Source organism: Fundulus heteroclitus, chromosome 12 (assembly GCF_011125445.2).
Source record: "Fundulus heteroclitus isolate FHET01 chromosome 12, MU-UCD_Fhet_4.1, whole genome shotgun sequence".
Lineage (NCBI taxonomy): Eukaryota > Metazoa > Chordata > Actinopteri > Cyprinodontiformes > Fundulidae > Fundulus > Fundulus heteroclitus.
Genome location: NC_046372.1, coordinates 15108593 through 15123806, shown reverse-complemented (window position 1 = coordinate 15123806; position 15214 = coordinate 15108593). Strand labels below are relative to the sequence as shown.

Below are 15214 nucleotides of genomic sequence, written 5' to 3'. Positions count from 1 at the left end.
ACAGAAAGAATTGAGACGTGGAAGGAAAAAATACATAGATTTCAAATCTGCAACCTACCGCCTTCAGAATTTGCCTCATCTATGGGAAGAGTACTAATCTCTCAGTGTAAATACAGTTCTGTAAAGGACTCACAGGCTTACTGGGGAACATCTAAAGCAAACAGCCCAAAGAGTACCAAATAACACAGTAGAAAGGTGGGGGATAACATTGTGGAGATGTTTAAAACAGGGGTTTGTGTAAAATAGGAACAATTTGACGAGCTCTGAGAACGTCATACAGTGCACTGTTCATTCCACCATGCAAAACAACAGGTGCATGGCAAGCTTTCATGCCTATCAAACTAGGGCAATGCTCAAATTGTGCTAACAAATAAAAATCTCACAGCATGTCATGCATTTGTATTCTGCCCATCTGGGTCAATATTTAATAGAACCAGGTTTTTTCTGCAATTACAGCAGCAGTCTGAACCAGCATTACACATCTAGAGACTGAAATGTTTGGTTATTCTTCTTTGCAAAATATATTAAACTCAGTCAGATTTGATGGAAAAGATTTGCTGTATTTATTTTGTTTGTTTAAGTATGTCCACAATAATATATTCAGCTCTGAACTCAAATAGGGTCACTTTTCTAAATATGCCTTTATCTAAAGCATTATTGCAGATCTGGTTTGATTTTTAGTGTGAGTAGCGAGCAGGAAGGATCCTCGCATCATGCCACTGCCACCACAATGGTGAACAGTGCAAATGGATTTCCATCCTACCAGAGCTCTCTCGTTCATGTTTGCTGAGTCGTCTATATTAGTTGCTGCAAACTTTAAACAGATAATCTTGTTGCTTTCTTCATGTCATATAAACCATATTTGTGAAGTGTTGTGACAAGTAGTTCTCCCATTCTCCTATCTAAACTTCAGACCTCTCTTTGGTCAGCCAGTTTAGGAGGCTGGACATGTCCTAGTCCGTTTGGAGTAGTGTGACAGGTTCTATTTTCACATTATCGACTGAAAAGTTTCCCACAAGATGTTCAGAGTCTGGGATATTGTTTTATATAATAACTGCTTTGAACTCTAGCCTTGTTCTGTCTTGTGCGTTGCCTGAGCTCCATGATACTTTTGGCCAATCACATGAAGATCCAATACTATATACATATTTGAAAGAAGCATCTTACCTTATATAAAATGTTATGCTTTAAAAAATGATGTATCTATCAATCCATCCATCCATTTTTACACCCACTTTTCTATGCAGGATCGCGGGTGGCTGGGGCCTATCTCCAGCATTCGCTGAGTGACAGCTGGGATACACCCTGGACAGGTCGCCAGGGCAAAGCATGACAGAGACACACAGGACAAACAACCATCCACGCACTGACTCACACCTAAGTTTAGAGTAACCTTAACGGTCATGTTTTTGGACTGTGGGAGGAAGCTGGAGTACCTGGAGTGAACCCACGCTTGCACAAGGAAAGCATGCAAACTCCATGCACAAAGACCCACTCTTGCTGCAAGGCAACAGTGCTACCAGCTGTGCCACTGTGCAGCCCCATCATGTATGTAAAAGAGGAAAACTTATATGACCAGGTTATCCACCAAGAGTTGCCTCACAGACAAACAACATCTTAAACGGTCACTTAAGACAGCTGACATTTTGTTTTCCTTTTCACAAATTAATGAAGCACGAAAGCAGAGAGATATGGAGAAGAAGAGTGAGACAGCAATAGTTGGAGAAAGCTGAAAGGGGGGGAGTGAAAGAAGGAAAGAAATGTGGGAGAGGCAAAGAGGCAGAAATGTAATGGGGGTAAGGCAGTATAATAAGATAATAAGAATAGGAGACATTCTGGAGAATCAAATAGAGATGTATGTACAAAAATATAGAGCAGAAGGGATGAAAACATTTGATATGAAAGCTTATGCAGACACACACACTTGGACACGTGGAAACACACATGCACATACACAACACTCTTGCAAACATCCTGGGGAGAATTGTCCTTTCAATTTCAAGAGCTTTAATTGCATTAGAACTGCAGTGCTCTTGTCTCCTCTCACTGTTTAGGTTAGCCCATGTTTCTCGTCCTTTCCTCTGTTTCTCTTCCCTTCTGTTGATTGGAAGGGCTGCTACATGATGCACTACACCTCCACTGGACATTTCTCTTCCTGTTCATCTGTTCCTCGTTCAATTCGAAAATTTGTTTAATGGCAATGAAATAAATACCAAAATTGTCACAAAGCTTAGTTTATTTCTTTGTGACCAGTTTCAACATGTTGTTGGCCACAACAACAAGTACAAACAGTGTTCCTGTATATTGTGAAATATTCCTGTAAGGAGTCAGTAAGAGGTCAGAAATGTTGATGAATGATACCATGGACAAGATTTATACATCAATAAGTATATATGTATCTACAGTGCAGCTCAACCCTAGTTGTAAAACAATGCAGTCGAGTTCAGCATGTTATGTCAATAAGGAACAACATTTTAGGAAACCCATCCTGTACTGACTGATTGTCTTTGCAGCAATCAGTCAGTCCTCCTCTTGGAATGATGAGTTGGCAGCAATGGACAGCTGAATGGATCAACTAATGAACTTTGCAGGAATCACTCATCATGAGCATGCATGGGTGGAAAGGAAAATGTCCTTTAACAGGAAGAAACCTCCAGCAGAATATGACTTGGTGTGAGCAGCCATCTGCTGCACAGACTGGGTCATTGTATCTTTGATTGAACGGGTTCCTTTTGTATTTACTCAGGTCATCATTACATATTTGATATAAAATTGTTTGATGTTAAGATTTTAGTGTGACAAAAAGACACAAAAACAGAAGAAATGTGTAAAGGGAAGTACTTTTTCCACATTGTCAATGTGAATAAAACAACAGTTATAATAAATTATTTGAAGTATATGTTCAAGATGGCAGACACAGAAAGAAAGATAAAAATTGTTTAGGTTGCTTCTGTTTTGCCAATTGATCTGCCTGTTTGTTACACTCCTGTAATATCACTTACAAAGTCTTGTTGTATTCCTCATCCCAGTTAGGGATATTATCTCATCCAGTTTCATATCTCTTTCTTGTCTAGTTTTAGGTCATTCTACTTATTTATTTAATACAGGGCAGTAAAATAGAGGATCCGAAGTGGCTTTAGCCATTATTCAGAATTAGGAGACAGGTGGTATGCTCTTCTACTCTTTTAGATTGCCTTGCACCTCTGACTGCTCTGATACTGCTGCTCTAGATGTCCATAAAGAACCTGTTGTCAGACTAAATATTTCCCAAATGGGATTATGTACTCAGTATAAAGACGTTTGTTTAAGATTTCGTTCACGAGAAAAAAATTAATCAGTCATGATAAAATCAGGACCTTTGGCTCTCTTTCCATTTCTCATTTTCTTTGAGCAATTCTCTGTTCATTCAGCCAGAATGTGTGGTATGTGTGGTAATTTAGGAAGTCTTAGGATTTCCTAAATTACTGTACTTTACAGGAAGCAATTCAAACTTCTTTCACACCCACGCATACACTACTAAACCTTGCAAAATTGTAGTGTTTGAACATGAATGACCCTTGGTTTGTTGGTCCTGATCTGTTTTTTTTACTGGAAACTAGTAAAACTGAAAAACATGAATGTGTTAATTATGTCTAGTGTACATAATGTGTCAAAGATGTGTATTTTGGACCCAAAGCAAGACAGGCAAGGCAGAAGCAGCACGGTGAGTAGTAAAGAGTTTAATGAAATAAAAAGCAAACACATACTGTTGACAGGAGAGCTAAACAAATCAGCATGGTAGCAAACAGACATGGACATGAACATGGGTGAACAAGGTGTGAACCGAAACAGTATAATTCAATGAGGAGCAAAGATAAATGGGAGTTTAAATAGCAGGGAAAACAGGCGGGAAGCATGAGTGTGATTGGAGGGTGGCGAGAAAGCCTAGGACAGGTGCAACATACCGGTGTAGGTACCAGATCACCTTGGGTGGTCAGATCGGCTCAGGGCCCTGCACCTTCTGATGACGTCACTATACTTGATTGGTTTAATGTTTGCACAATTACGCAAAACATTGTGATTGGTCTGGACAACTTACTAAAGTAATTATAGCGGGGTGTAGGTTTTATTCGAGAGCGGGATTGCGGTTTGTAAACAAACAATTTTTACGAAGAAATTCTCCATGGTCCTTGCGCCTCCTGATGACGTCACAAAATTCTCCATGGGCCTTGCGCCTCCCGATGACATCACTTTATGGCAACGCCACTCAATCAAACTACATTGAGGCCGTGGTCTGCATTTGTAACAAATAAATTTTATTTAGTTAATTTAACGGTTTCTTTTTTCTCAAAAACTTCAGGCTTAAAGATGAACATGGAAAAATGTGAAATCTTAGCAATTCAAAATAATCAACCCACTTTAATAGATAAAAATGAGGTAAAATATTTAGGTATAATGATTAACAAGGACCACACTGAAAATGACAGGACAAATATTCAAGCCATTTTACAAAAAAATCAAATATTTGACAGCTGGCTCAATTTTTGGAAGAATATTGTTAACAAAAACGGAAGGGATAGCAGTACCAGCCTCCGTCTGTTAGTGAACCCACAAGCTTTCTGTCTGACCAGATGATGTTTGACTTCTGGAATATATTTCCCCCACACTGCCTCTCCTTGAGATAACCAAGAATCTTTATTGTCACCATGTGTTACCTTAGAGAAATTGGTTTGACACATATACCGGCTTAGGATAGACACAGATAACACATAGCATGCAGGACATAATATTTCCACACATGTGCATATATATATATATATGCATATATGCACATGTGTATATATATATATAACTGGAGCTTTTCTTAAGGAGCTGTTTCCAGCAGGAGGGCGTCAGTTCTTACTTGCTTCCAGCGTGGGACTTGCCCAACCTAGCTATCTTGTTCCTAGTGAAATCTAAGCCTAAGCCTAACTCCGTGTTCCTGTTTTTTTTCCTCTTCCTAGAAACCTGGACCCCAGCCACAGAAACTCCAAGTCGGACCTCCTCGTATCAAAATAAGAACTCAAGACATCTTTCCTGGTTTAGTCCTTCTGCTGTGCTCACCTGCCTGTCCACCCAGTCATTCGCCCTATCATTATTCTCATCGACACCTTCCTCTGCTCACCGATCTCCCCGTCTTTCCCCAGTGGAACCCGGACAAACCGACCAGCAAGAACCACCACCAAACAGACCACACCAGTTTATCAATAAACTCTCTTTCTGAACTGCCTGACTCCGTGGTTGCCCTCATTCTGAGTCACATTTGGTAAATCATGACATAAAGGCTTTCAACAAAGACTACACGGAAAAGAATAAATGTATCTAGGGTATCATAGCCCATTCAGATGTTGTAGTAGTTGAATTACTAAAAAAATCAGTTTTTGCTCTGAATTTTTTAAGAAGCAGTCTATTCAAGTTTCACACCAGCGTATAGAAAACTTGTTTAAAAAAGTAAGAGACCAATTTTACCCCGTCTAACAAAACTACACAAAGTTACATCTAAGACGGTGGAGGTAATTAAGCAGACACATCATTGTGAATTTGGGTGTAAAATAGATTAATTGTCTGAGTAAATTATCACTGCTATACAGATTAAAGAGTTAAGAGTACATAAAAACCTTAAGAAAAAATAACAAAAGAAATAGATGATAGATGATGTAAATTTAAAACCTTTAAATTAGGTTGACAACCATATGTACTTATGCATATAAGTACTGTTTCATTAACAGCTTATTGATCTTTCAGTTAAATTTTTTGCTCTGACTAACCTCTCTTTACACATATAACCAACCAGAGAAGGGAAATTAAGAAGCCTCTAAGCATAACTGCGCTGCTAAGAGGTCTGCACATGCACTCATACGCACAGGCATCTTTAAGAAACAAAGATAAACAAGTGTTCTAATTAAGAATTAATTACACAGCAAAGCCTCAGAGAGGGGTGAAACTCTGTGGAGAAATAAAAGAGGATGAAGGAAGAGGATGAAGATGAGACAAGGGCACGCAGAGTAGCAACAGGGCGGATGGGAATTTAAAAAAGAGGAGCGGGAGTGAGGTGAGGGATTACACAGAGAGAAGGGTAGAGAGAAAAGTGCTTAAAATAATAAAGGAAAAACTGGAGGGAGACCAAAATACCAGAGATCCACAAAGTCATGCAATCATTATTAGGCAGAAGGAAGATGATATAAAGTTTAACACAGGGTCACCAACATGGTGCCGTGAGCATTAGGTAGCCTTCAAGGACCACATGTGGTGCCCTCAAGCCTGTTCTAAAATTAGCACAACACTCCGGTGAGCTGCATCTAAAATGTTATTTTAGTCTGTTGTTCTACTTTTGTAATCACACTTGAATTGATATAGATTTAAAAAAAAGACAAAATCTAAAAAGAAAAAGAGCTTTGCAAATATGTTTATAGGTGAGAGCTGACTCTTCTAGTTCAAAGGTCAGTACAGGTAGTCCTTCGTGTGACACAGTACCGATGTAGTACCTCTCAGTTTCAAAAAGGTTGCTGACCCCTTTTTTTTACCTTCATGTACTTCTAGCATGAGCAACAAAATGATAAATCTACATGAATTAGAGTAGATATTGACATGTTGGGGGTCTTTAGGTTTTTCATGGAGAAAATAAGTAACTATTAACTTAGATTTTTACCTTACAATCAAGTTAGTTGTTCAAAATAGAAAAGAAAAAAAACATATCTATCCAACTATGTTATTATAGGCCAATATTTATAAGGTCACCCAGAGGTCACAAAAATCAACATTAATACTGATGTACATTCTAATAGGAAAGGCAATATAGAAAAGTACATTTTAAATATTTTTTTCCTTTCTACTTTATCATTGGCAAACAACATACATTTTTTGATCTATTCCATCCATCCATCCATTTTCCAAACCGCTTAATCCCTCATGGGGTCGCGGGGGTTGCTGGTGCCTATCTTCAGGCGTTCAGTGGGCGAGAGGCGGGGTACACCCTGGACAGGTCGCCAGTCTGTCGCAGGGCAACACAGAGAGACTAACAGGACAAACAACCATTCACACAGCACTAAGGACAATTTGGAGAAGCCAATTAACCTAACAGTCATGTTTTTGGACTGTGGGAGGAAGCCGGAGTACCCGGAGAGAACCCACGCATGCACAGGGAGAATATGCAAACTCCATGCAGAAAGACCCAGGGGTGTACTTGAACCCAGGACCTTCTTGCTGCAAGGCAACAGCGCTACCCACTGCGCCACTGTGCAGCATTCTTTGATATTTTTCTAATTTCTGATTAAATATACAAGACAGATGAGTGGACTGTAATTCAGGCAAAAGTAACATAAAAACATGCACATCACATATTTTGAGTAAAACACGCTGTCCTTGGTGCTGAAGCTTCAGGAGTTCAAACACTGTAATTTGTTGTTCTTCTTTCTCCTGTTTTCCTATGCTATACCAGGCATAATGGAACTTGGTTTCCAATGACAAGCATCAAATGACATGTACACTAAACCATATATTATTGCCATTTAATGTATAATAAATGTATGTGTTGTTCAAACTTGATATTGCAACCTGAATGGATCGCTATTAATTCAACTTCAGTAATCAGCCACTGGTTTTATATTCCTACACCATAGGAGAACAATGTGAGTCAAACATGATCCATTTAAGTAGATAAAATAAACACCGTAGCTCTAAAGTTACACCCATGCAGTGGTATTGAATTAATTGGTGCCTCCTATCAAAATCATCACAGGATCAATGTCAGTTACTGTAAGATAAGTAAGTATAAGCCCATTAACTTTAGGACCATGTCAGTATTGGATATTTTAATTTGTTAAACCTGAGTGTACATCCTTTTAAATCCAGCTCCAAGTGTATGTTTTTTTTCCCCCTCAGACTCTATATTACTTTACAAGGACCATTGATGATGTTTGTGTCAATGTGTGTTTTCAATATTTTTACCTGCCTACTCCCATTGCATGTAAAGACAATAAATTTTTTACATTTTGCCATTTAGTGCCTTCACTTACTGATAGCAGTTTGTCAGCAAATACATTTTAGCTTGACAAAACAGTTGATTGTTAAACATATGAATATCATTGCACTCAACAAACATAATATGAAAAGCATTTATTTTGAGGGCGAGTTTATGATGAACTTACAGCTAAAATTGCTTCAGGATTCTTTTTGAGAGCAGAAATCATTGACTTTAGTAATTACAAGTGCTGTGAATTCAGTCAGGTTATTATACCAAGTCTGTTAATGTCTGTGTTTCTATCTCACTTTGGCTCTCCTCTTGCTTCCTCTTTCAGCTCTCCCTAACAACTCCCCCTCCTCACCCCTCATCTCGAGATGAAACCAATTTTTTAGGCCCCACAGGAGACAAATTACTCCTAATAATCCCTCGTTTCTTGGAGAGGGATTCTTTCGTCCCAGCACTGCCAAGAGACCAGAGCCTTAATGGATATATGGAATTAGGGGGAAAATGTTGGAGATGGATCAGTGATGACAGACTGTATTCTGATTCTCATTTTTGCTTTCCAAAAGAAAAAAAACAAAAAACAGAGAGCCCTTCTGTACTAACACATCAGCCCTCTTGATGAGCTGACTCTTGACATGCGAGGTGGTGGATGCGGATTTTGAATCACATAAACAGTTGAGAAACAATGTTTCAAAGCCAGCATACAAAGAACCTGATGCAATTATGTATGACGCAAAGCTTTCAGGTAGTTTAAATAGCTGTGGGCTGGATTTCATATTTTACTGTAGTTGTATTTCAGATGTTTCACAAATTGTGATCCTCTGATGTGAAATTGGCTAAACTGAAAGATGTAAAACTGTTTGAAAGCTTTCACATCTAACTCGCTTTGAAGTTACACCTCTGGCTCTTAATTCTGTTCCTTTACTCTTCCTCCTCTCAAAGACCTAGAAAAAAACGAAGCTTTCATCTAGGCGACCTATCACAATGACCCCTCTCAATGACAGACACCTTAAACAACCAACCAATAATCAACACTTGGTCAGTGAGCTCTAGTAAACAAATCAGGAAGCCCAAATGGCTTGTAATAACAGCCATTTTGATGCTTTTACTGAAGGGAAAAGGCAAAAGATAGATCAAGGGAGAGAAAATAAAATTGGATGTGTAGATACATGTATATAAAGTTGAAGATGTTGAAGAAGAAACAGTCTTTCAGTATCGTAAGTCGGCAGAAACAGTCTGCGGGGAAGACATTTTTTATCAGTATCATTTTAAACCCTCTTTGCGTGAGCAGTATTTTTTCTTCTAGTGAATATGGCAAAATATGCATCTCAAGGAAATTGGGTAAAATATTTTGTCATGCATATCGGAACAAAGGTTGTCTGTCAAGGTTTACTTTCACTGTTAGGATAAGATTTGAATGTGAATCATTCCACAGTATTTTGTAAAAGTAATCACACCGTTTCGTCAAATTACAAATTTTAAAAGGAGCATAGCCAAGTTATTGGACTTTTTTGAAATTTATAAATCAGTAGCTCACTATGGTTACATACAAAGTTTTTGTAAAAGATCATCATGTCCTGCTGTTTTTGCTCAGTTCATTAGTAAATAAAGCCTTTCAAGTATATTTCTAATATAAAACGAAAGTACGCCACTGCCCAAGCTGCAGCAGGGCATAAAACAAGGAAGTGGCTAACAACTATTAGCATCTCCAGGCAAAACAATGAAGAATAGTCCAAGATCAAGTAAAGATAATCGCAAAACAATATATGATTCCAAGAGGAAAAACACTGGAATGTCATTGGGAATACAATCTGAACATTGGTGTTCACTGAAGCGGATGCTAAACCTGCCGAATGCTCAGATGTGACCAAAGAATTTATGGACATGAGTAAATGTTATGATATGAGGCTTTTAAAGTTGCTGTTAGATCGGTTTATTTATTTAATAATGGTTGGTCTTCGATCACGGTGAGCTGCTGCTGTTCTGTGAGGGTTTGCAGAGGTCTGGCATTTTTTACCATTAAGGCCTTTTATTTTGATTTTATAAAAGAGATTAGTGCAAACAAGCACATAATTAAATGTAATTAATTGTGAAGTGGAAAGAAAATTATATTTTTTTCCCCCAAAAATTTTAAAGTAATATATAGAAAAATGTGTTGTGTGTTTCTATTCAGCTACAACGATCTAAAATTATGTATAACACTTCAGTTACAGCTGTTACAGCTAACCTTTCACTTCAGTTACAGCTGTTAGTCTTTTGGGTTAAATCTCTACATTTCACTTCCCTGTATCTGTTGAATAAAAAGCATCCCTATAGCCTGATGCTGCCCACAACATGGTTCATGGTGGTGGTAGCGGTAGTTTTTGCATCACAAGTTATGTTTTCTATAGGTCCAAAAGTTCAGTTTTGGTTAATCCTACCAGAATACCTTCTTTCACATGTTTGTCATGCTTGTCACAGGGATTGCTGCAAACTTTAAAAAGGACTTTTAGGTTGTTCTTTCAAAATGTTATTTATTTATTTTTATTTTTATTTATTTATTTTGCCACTCGTCTATAAAGGTCAAATTTGTGAGGTGCACAACTAAGAGTTGTCTTGCTTGATCGATTGCCAGACCTAAGCTGTGGATCTCTGCAGCATCTCAAGAGTTACCATAGGCCACTGAACTGTTTTTTTTTCTGATTAAGGCTCTCCTTGCCCTGACCTGTAAATTTAAGGATAGCCATCTCTTATTAGGTTTGAAAATACTGAAAAGATTAAATATATTAGACACATGTATAGTCATGGTAAAATAATATTTGTAAACACGACAGTGTTCCAAATGGAAATTATGGTTTCCTAGTTTCCATTCTCAGAGAGGACAAAAAATAAACTAAAAGGCTTGAAGAAACCTTAGGCAAAAATGGGGTTTGTTACTAAGGCTTTGCTTTTTGAAGGAGGGCTATCAGGCCAGATTAGATCTACCTTAGCGGTAATGGAACCAGGAGCATTTCGAAAAGCATCCTCCATCTCAATTTTAGCCTGTTTGCTTTTGGGTGTGATGTAAGTATGTTAGCTCTACATATCAGAAAATGTTACATATATATATATGTGTGTGTGTGTGTATTTGCACTGAAACAAAAAAATCCTTTTTAGAAGTTGTTTTTGGATGCAAAAAAAAATGCACAGAAGAAACAATAAACACCTACTGCATATAGTGAGCATGTTTTTGATAATGCTAAAATATTGGATGTTAAAACAGGCTTTTAACTATACATTAAAACCCCCACAATTAATAATTTTTAGCTTTATGAAGAAACCAGTTCACATGCAAAGCATCGGTGCATTTATCTTAAATCTTTACACACGGTTTAGATTTTTGATTGACAGGTTTATTTAGTAGACACACGTTGAAGGGTAGACAACTTCAACTGAAAATGGAAGTTTGTGTCAACTATGAACGTACATGATTATGCTTCTTTATGACTCTGCATTTTATTTTGAAACCTTTCTGGGGCTGAAAGCTGTGGTGTGTGAGAGTGCAGAAGGCTTGGAAAAGAGGAAGAGGTAAACAAAGTGACCTCTTATCTTTGTTTACCCTGAAGGAATGGGACAGACTGGGGGTGCCAGCACAAAGGTTAGGAGGAGGAGCTAGAAGGAGATGAAAAATAAAATCTATTCACGCATGAAAAATATGTGCAGCTGTGATCATAGATCTGTATTTGTTCTCAACTGGGAGAATATATCTTACCTCTGCCAGTGGCACAATGCCCTGGATGTCAGCTTTGCTAATGTAGAGGTGGGAAACTTTTTCTGTTCGCTTCACAGCAGTCTGGATGTTAGCAGGATAATCCACAGTCCAGTGCAGAGTCTGGGTTGTTGCCAGAGTAATCACGTTATCAACCTCAAAGTCCAGCTGCATCACCTCATATGAGGGACTCTCCAATCTATAAAGACACAGAGAGGAAATCAGTTATTCAGCATGTTTATTGAAGACTCATACTGACTTTACCAGGGAGAAAGCTTTACTTTTTGATTGCTGGTTTTCAGAATGGAAGATTGTGATCAAGCTTGGAATCTATATGGATAGCTATTGTGATACATTTTTAATGGCTTGTATTCCACTCCAAATATCTGAAAGTAAGCATTTTTGTACTTCTAAACCAAATGGAACTTTCTAGGGCCCAACTAATTCTTTAACTTGGTAACCATGAGTCCTTTTGGGCTCCTGTCCATACTAGATTGAAACCGCCCTTTGTTCTCCAAGACTTCCACAAACTGTTCAAATTTAATTGCATTTACATTTGGAAAACCTTCTTTAGTCTAAAGGTAAACATGATGAGGCGGCATTCTTAGTACTCAAATATGTTTTGCCCAGCCATCCAAACTCAATTCATTCACAATGGAAATATCACAATAAAAAGGGATGAAATATATCAATATTCGATCAGTTTATTAAGCTTAATAATAAGGGGGGGGGGGTGTTCTGGAGTGTTGTACACCATTAAGTGTGCCCCTTTGGGCAACGATTTTACAATTTAGCAATGTTGTAGTGACATCTTGGAAGTTACAGTCGGAAGTATTGATGAAGACTATATAAAATATGTGTTTTCAATAAAATATTTGAATCTATAACAATAACGCTCTAAATACTAAAGTTAATTAATGAGTCACACTACATCTATACCAAAAATACAATATATGAAACAGAGCTCTAATTTGGCAAATTTTATTTGACTGTTGTATAGGTATATTTTTGCTTTTGAAACACAATGTGAAAAAAGTCCCCAATGCACTATCTTGGACCCCAACATGCTATCTTGAAAAACAGCCACTCTACAAGAATAAATTGAACATCATTGATCTCACAATGGAGAAATTTACTTCTGCATTTTAACTCATCCCCTTGGGGAGCAGTGGGCTGCCAATGTGCGGCACCCGGGGAGCAAGCTAGAGTTAAGGGTCTTGCTCAGGGAGCCAGAGTGCCGGCTGTGGGAAATCGAACCAGGTACTTGCAACCTTCTCAGAGCACAAGCGAGCTGCTCTCACCACTAGGCCACCACAATGCATACTTACATTGGTAAGGTTTCATATGCGATTTTGAGTTATTAGCCTAGTGAATCAGCTGGAGGGTATTTTATGTCACAGTTCTACAACACTGGTTCACTATAACTATGTTTCCTTTTTTTTGTTTGCACTTGAGTCACTCTGTGTACTTTGTAGTAAAAGTAGATACCAGTCTGTGATTCCTTACAATCTGCGCTCACCTTCTCTGTTGCTGCACCCTACAAGCTGCTGCTGATTGGACTGTAAACCGGTCACCTCTGCCTTCTGCTTACCTGGCTGATCAGCTGCTTAAAACCCCAAGCAATCTGACATTCTAAGCAGCTGTAATTTCATGTGAGCAACCCTCCTTTGCTGTCCGAATAGTCTGTGCTTCAGTTAATGTGCTTTATGTTTTGGTAACTGTGTTCAGTTAGACACAAATTTCTCCTTTCTTGGACCAACAGTTTATTAAATAGTGCAGCTACTGTAAAGGGGACAAATGCAAAAGCAATTTTAGCTTATTTGCAGAATGACATCAGAAAATTGTGCAATATGCATGATTGTAAAAACAAACACTCCCAGAAAAAACTTAAAATTGTGCAGACGGATGAGTAAATGATTCTTGATCAGATCAGCAATCCGTGCAGGTTAATGTATAAGGTTTGGCAGCAGCTGGGGGGAAGGATCTGCTCAAGCGCTCCTTTAAGCATCTAGGTATACGTTCAAACTGCAGGTCTTGATGCTCAATTACATTTTTTCAGATTTTTTCTACAAGTTTCTACAAGTGTTCAATAAAGTTTCATTACAAAAAAAATAAAAAATTAGAAAAAAATTGTAAAAACGTGAATAGCAGTTTAATAGTTATTAGAAACCTGTTGAGCAATGGCAATATTAAGACCACATCAAAGCAAGACGAAGTAAGATAAGAAGGAAGGAGCACAGCTATTAACAATGGTCTTTTATGGAGCACTAACTGCTACTACTGTGTGTGGATGTGTAGTGAGATCAAGGACAATACGAAACAAACGTTAAAGACTGGTAAAATGCGACATGACCATTCAGACTGCAGACGCTTTGAAAAATATTCAATATGTATCCACATTAGTACCACATATGGAAGTTGCATAAATCAGATTTTTTATTTCGGTGAAAACATCGGAATTGGGCTGTTCACACTGCCAGATACGGGTCAAATATCGGCAACAAGATCAGATTTGGGTCGCATTTCCCTACAGTGTGCAAATAGCCTAAGATGCAGGACTCTGTCATCCAGGGTTCCCATTGCACATGGCATATAGGCACATCATGCACATAGAGCTGACAGACCAGCTGCATCTAATCTGGTGTATTGTTACAGCCAGAAGATTCAACGAAACGTCATAGAAAAAAAAGTTTGTTAGAACAAAATGTTGTTTGTTTGAACAAAACAGTACCAAACTTAGCATGAAGTACTTTATGAAATTGTACAATGTTAGAATCGTGCAGTATAGTTTATACCCCTCTGAGCATTTTCCTTTTGAATTGTTTAAAATAGCTAAAGTTATCTTAAACAGACTGGATACAGCTTTTTAGCCATCCACGACTCCAAGAACTTAATTTAAAACAAGCTTAAGGTGAAATGTTTACTAAAGGTGAGGCAATGCTTAATAACTCTGCATATTTTTATTACCTGTTTTACATCTCTACTAATCCTAATTTAATTGGCTTTCTGTGGAAAACATGTAATTATATTAGTCGGTACTTCAATATCAAGCTCTCTATGCTCTTTCTGCTGATCTGTTAACAGATCAAGAAGGAATTTATTAATGATCGAGAGGACTGAAGTGTCTATTACAAAATCAATAAACATAAGAAAGTGGTTTATTAATGCTACTTTTAGCACTAAAAAAAGTAAAATAACACATGATTTCACTAATTAAAACTATCTGAAATGAGACGGAATTGTTTCTTCGGTCCAGAAAAAAAAAAGGGACTCAGTTGCAATTCAGTCATTGCAACACAAAAAGTGGCTTGTGCAAAACTATACCGAATAAAGTTCAATGCCCACAATATCAATCTGTTTTTGTGATGGAAAGAAGTTACACTATAATCCAGATGTGATTCAGAAAACAACAATGATACTGTTGGTGTTTTGTTTATTTCCTTAAAGCAATTTCCTGTTACTTGCACACCTCCTCACATAAACATACCCCTGGCATGGTGAAC

At 37.9% G+C, this 15214-nt stretch overlaps 1 protein-coding gene across 1 annotated transcript in view; it reads right to left on the bottom strand.

Annotated features, from left to right (window-relative positions):
- si:dkey-215k6.1 (transmembrane protein 132B) overlaps nucleotides 1-15214 on the bottom strand; it is a gene marked incomplete in the record, with an annotated part of 317605 nt that overhangs the window by 70289 nt on the left and 232102 nt on the right. Inside the window, 1 exon segment of the mRNA XM_036144039.1 lies at nucleotides 11715-11910. Coding sequence (XP_035999932.1) covers nucleotides 11715-11910 — 196 coding nt within the window.